Consider the following 5,344-nt stretch of genomic DNA (forward strand, 5'->3'; position numbering starts at 1 on the left):
TATATATATATATATAAAAAAGCTTATTCTTTGAGAGAAATACATACTCATTAAAGTATAAAGAAAATTGTCCAGAATACCTACCAGAAAAACTGCTAATATTTTGATATGTAATTAGTTTAAAAAAAAAATTGAGGCTGGGCGCAGTGGCTCACACCTGTAATCTCAGAGCTTTGGGAGGCTGAAGCAGGAGGATGTCTTGAGGCCAGCAGTTTGAGACCAGCCTGGGTAACCTAGTGAGACCCAAATTTTTGTATCTATCAAAATAAAAAATAAGACAGGTGTGTTGGTGTATGCCTGTGGCCCCAGCTATTCAGGATGCAGAGATAGGAGGATTGCTTGAGCCCAGAAGTTCAAGGCTGTAGTAAGCTATGACTGTGCCACTGCACTCCAACCTGGGCAAGACAGTGAGACCCTGTCTCTAAAAAACAATAAAAAAATTGGTATTTAATATAGTTGACACGTGATAGACTGTAAGGTTAAAAAAAAGTCAGGATACAAGTTTATATTTCAAATATGTAAAACAAATTTTAACAATTACGAATATAGAAAAAAGGTAGGAAAAAAAAATCCCACGATGGCTACTGCTTAGGTAGTGGGTCTTTGAGTCATTTTACTCAATGATGACATTGATGATGGTAATGATAATGGCTATGACTTATTGCTCATTTGCTGGGCCAGACATTATGCATTTTAATCCTTATGAAAACTCTAGAAGTCCAGTATTATCATAATTGTACAGGTAAGGAAACCTGAGGTGCAACTGAGATGCTGAAGGCAGATCTTTCTTGATCCCGAAGCCCTGTTATGCCGCCTCTTGGTCGTTCTGTTTTGCCATTGATCTCTAAGTATCTGTAATTACTACGAATGTATGTTAAAGGCCCAAGTCTGATCTTGGAATTAAAGTTATTCAAACCTTGGTGGATGGTGGGGAGTGTTCTCTTTTTTATCTTCCAGGAGAGTTTGTTCAAAATTGGAATAATCTGTTTCTTGACAGCTGGAAAAACTTACCTGTAAAACTACCTGTTTCTTGTGTTTTCTTTGTAGGAGGAAGATTAAATGCTGCTTCAGCTTCCTTAATGACTATCTTGCTTATTCTGACTTTTTAATTTTTCAGCTTTGCTAATATTTTTCCCAGAAATTTGTCTATTTTGCCTGTTTTCAAATCTATTGGTATAATGTTGATATTATTTTTAATCACTGCTGAATCTACAGTTATGCCTCTTTTTCATTCATATTATTTGTGCTTTTCTCTCTCTTTTTGTTTTGATTAATCTCACCAGACAATTGTCTATTTTGTTTCTATTTTCTTTTTTCTTTCTTTTTTTTTTTGAGGTGGAGTCTCGCTCTGTTGCGCAGGCTGGAGTGCAGTGGCTGGATCTCAGCTCACTGCAAGCTCCGCCTCCCGGGTTCACCATTCTCCTGCCTCAGCCTCCCGAGTAGCTGGGACTACAGGCGCCCGCCACATCGCCCGGCTAGTTTTTTGTATTTTTTTAGTAGAGACGGGGTTTCACCGTGTCAGCCAGGATGGTCTCGATCTCCTGATGTCGTGATCCTCCCATCTCGGCCTCCCAAAGTGCTGGGATTACAGGCTTGAGCCACCACGCCCGGCCTATTTTGTTTCTATTTTCAAAGAACCAAGTTTTCACTTTGTTGATCCTCTACTCTTTCTGTTATTTATTTCTGATCTTAATCTCCTTCCTTCCTTCTTTTCTGATGTTTATTCTTTTGTGCTTTTTTTTAAGTTAAGTTGGACATTTAGTGCATTGATTTTTATCCATTATTCAAAATATAAACATTTAAAGCTATAAATATCTCTCAAAGCAACACATTTGCTGCTTCTCAAAAATGTTAATAAAGAATGTTTTCATTATCACTTGTTCACATGGGAGATGGGCAACTGTGGCGCATTCATACAATGCACTATGATACAACAATAGCAACGAATGGACTACAGGTACACGCAATAATGTAGATGTATCTTAGTTCTGATACTGAATAAAAAGAACAAGTACTAGAAGACTATATATCTTATGATAGTGTGACACCCTTGTCTAACAAGTTCCTAAGAAGCCAAACTAAAGATACATACACAAATATAAAATGCAAGAGCATGAAATTCAGTATAGTGGTTAAATCTGCAGGGGAGGCAGGGACACAGGTTGGGAGGAGTCTATAAGATGTAACTTACTGGAGATAAATATACATATATATATATATATTTTTGAGATGGAATCTCACACTGTTGCCCAGGCTGGAATGCAGTGACGTGATCTTGGCTCACCACAGCCTCCACCTCCTGGGTTCAAGTGATTCTCCTGCCTCATTGGGCACCGAATTTGTGGATGTTCATTATATTACTAGTATAAATAAAATAAAAATAAGGAAAACAGGGTCATGCTTGGATCAATGAGGATACTATATTACAAGCCAAGGAATATTATTAATCCTACTCTATGAAACCGAGGAGCCAGGGACCTAAAGAAGCCAAACATACAAACAATAAAACAGAGTAAGAAGTTATTTTAAAATACAGTAAAACAAAAGACCATTGGTTTCACAAATGTAAAACCACACGCTTTCTGAGGGCCTTGACCTGAGGACACTAGTAGTTACAGAAAGCTTTTCATTTCTACACCTAGAGTTTAAATGAATCTTAAAAAATAAATGTTAGACTATATATATTTTTTTTCTCGCAGCACTCCAAGAAAATCAAGGCCAAAGTAGAAAGTTTCTCTATGGGTTTTCAAATCTAAAATCTTTTCAACCTGAAAATAATTACAGCTACATTTCTTAGGCGTTTCCTTGGTATCAGGCACGCCCCTCGGCATTTTACGTGCTCGAAGTCTAACTTGCTAAATCAGGGTCAGCTGCTGCACACCAGTGTTCATAAGCCCACATACTATAGACATGGACATTCTCAGGTTGAGCCCCAAGACTCTGGGGTTTGTGCAGTTAAACAGGTATCATTATCCCACTGTAGAGATGAGGAAATTCATCTGAATCAGGCTCCCAGAGCAAGTTCTGAAGGTCCTGCCCTCTTCACGGGGGGCTCCTCAGCAGGCCCAAGGTGATAAAGGGCTCCTGTCCATGAGGTTTAAATGTCTATTCAAAAACAGCTGGGTCGGAGACAGAGTGGGAGAGCAGATACAAGGTGGAGTTCTCCATCAGGGAGAGGGATGTGACCGCATTAGTTCTAGAACAGACACTTCATCCAAAACCGACTCCGCAAGGCCAGGGGATTAAAGACCGTATGTTTGGGACCTACCGGCCCACGAAGGAAAGGGTATTACCATGGCAAGGGGCCTGATAACACAGAAAACGACAGACAACAAAATGCCGCCGCTTTGCATGTTGGTGTCAGGTCAAGAGCAGGCTGGAGACTTGATGTCGAAAATGCCGATTTAATGCCAGTTAGTCCTGTTCTCACATCACAGGCAGGATTCAAGGGCAGCTTGTGATGAAAGGCATGCACGAGAAAGCTTTTAAGGCAAAAAACTAAGTGGGAAGAAGGGAAGCAAATATACCAACCACCTAAGCTAAGTGCATATAATTGCTGTCCCTGGGGGCGGAACTTACATCCTATCATATCTGTATTACAGATGCATTTGCCAATGGATTGGACCATATTTTAAATTTTCATAAAAGCAAATTTGCACCAGAGTTAATCTGATTCTTATAAAAGAATAAAGCGTTTTAAAATTTAATGGAAGGGGGTAGAAAAGAACTGGGTACATCTGAAATTAGGCAGATGTGGGTTTGATTTCTGCCTCCATCCCTTCCTTTTAGAGACCCTGGCTTCAGTATCTTTTGAGTCTCAACTTCCCTGCCAATGAAATGGAATAATGGCACCTGCACCTTCCATTGGTTTTTAGGATTAAAACTCATGATTATTCTGAAGAATAACAAATACATACCTTTTCTGAGGAAACAGGGCACAACACAGGGGTGTAGCAAACACCAAACTTAAAAAAAAACACAAAAAAAGGTCAGACCATTTTAAATGGTTAACTTTTCAGATTATTTTTCTATTTTACAACAATCCCTTCTTTCTTCAGAGCATTATGTTCTGTGTTGTCTAACAAAAATAAGTCCTGTTTGTGTAAGTTTTATTACCTAGGATTGCCAAAATAATGGAAAAGTCACAGAGATAAAACAATTTAAAAAAGAATCACACGAATAGCCCCCATGTTGTAGGTTCCTCTAAAGACAGTTTATTATCTGGGGCCATGCATTCCAGACGTTCTGAGATGGCTCATTTTCAAAATTTGTATCCCATATTACCCAGTCACCTTTCATACGCTGTGTATTTATATTTTAAAAAGAAATTAATTATGTAAAAGTAATTTCTACTCACCAGAAGCCAACTAACCCAACTTGAATGGGTGCGTTCATCCACGGGAACCTCTGCGTTGAGAAATAAATGACTTTGAATACTTTTCATACAGGGTCTTAGAGACAATTTCTTGTGATTAACTGGAAGGAACCTCACCATATTTCAAGATCCAGATAGAAGGTGGTTAGTGAAATTTGGGGGAAACGCTGCAACAACGGTGTTAGCCTAACTTCCTGTAGCCTTCTTTGATCTGTAAATCAGCACACACGCAAAGATCAAGTGGCTTCTGTTCTTTCCCACATCCCCCCATTTAATCTGAGCACTGCCTGGGTATATAGTGGAGGTGGGGAGATAGCTGTCATTTAATTGTAACGTATCCCCTGGCTGAGGAGATAGGATAGCCTGGTGCCAAGGTCTCAAGTCTCTGCCCTTCCGGTTGGTTCCTGACTGTGGGGAAGCACAGGCAGAGTCTAGCCTCTCCAAGCTTCCGTTTCCTTGTTATGGTGCAAAATGAACATCATCAACAGCTTCCTAAAAGTGTGTGGAGGAAGATGCCAGATCACATTCATGAAGCACCTAGTATGGTGGCTGGAATATACCAGAAACCCAACAAATGCTCACCATCCCTCACCCCCCTTTGCACCTCGTCTTTTTGGTTTTAGTTGCTGTCAGTATGGTTAAAACTATTTCTAGCATAAAACATTTTTGCTAGTCACACTTTTTTTTTTTTTTAATGGAAATGAACAAGTTGGTTGGTCTTTTGGAGAATAAATGCTGTTAGATTTTTAGTTTTAAAAAAGGAGTGGTACTTCAATACACAATATAAAGAGTGATGAGATATATGGTTATATAAATAGGGCCACAGAAATCACTGCAACCACGGTGTGAGCTGGTTGTAATGAAATCAGCCAGCTTAGTTAGGAGTCAACACAAGCTGTTAGAAGACAACGTGCATGGGAGGCGTCCCCTGGTCCCCAAAGAGACTCCTCTGGAGAAAAGGTTCATCAG

At 39.5% G+C, this 5,344-nt stretch overlaps 1 protein-coding gene across 1 annotated transcript in view; it reads right to left on the minus strand.

Moving 5' to 3' along the window:
• SFXN1 (sideroflexin 1) overlaps nucleotides 1-5,344 on the minus strand; it is a 41,802-nt gene that overhangs the window by 3,758 nt on the left and 32,700 nt on the right. Inside the window, exons 9-10 of the mRNA XM_011990170.1 lie at nucleotides 4,358-4,407; nucleotides 3,918-3,965 (exon numbers count right to left, since the gene is read on the minus strand). Coding sequence (XP_011845560.1) covers nucleotides 3,918-3,965; nucleotides 4,358-4,407 — 98 coding nt within the window. The remainder of the gene's footprint in view (nucleotides 1-3,917; nucleotides 3,966-4,357; nucleotides 4,408-5,344) is intronic.

This window comes from Mandrillus leucophaeus, unplaced genomic scaffold (assembly GCF_000951045.1).
Source record: "Mandrillus leucophaeus isolate KB7577 unplaced genomic scaffold, Mleu.le_1.0 Scaffold372, whole genome shotgun sequence".
In the NCBI taxonomy this organism is placed as follows: Eukaryota; Metazoa; Chordata; class Mammalia; order Primates; family Cercopithecidae; genus Mandrillus; species Mandrillus leucophaeus.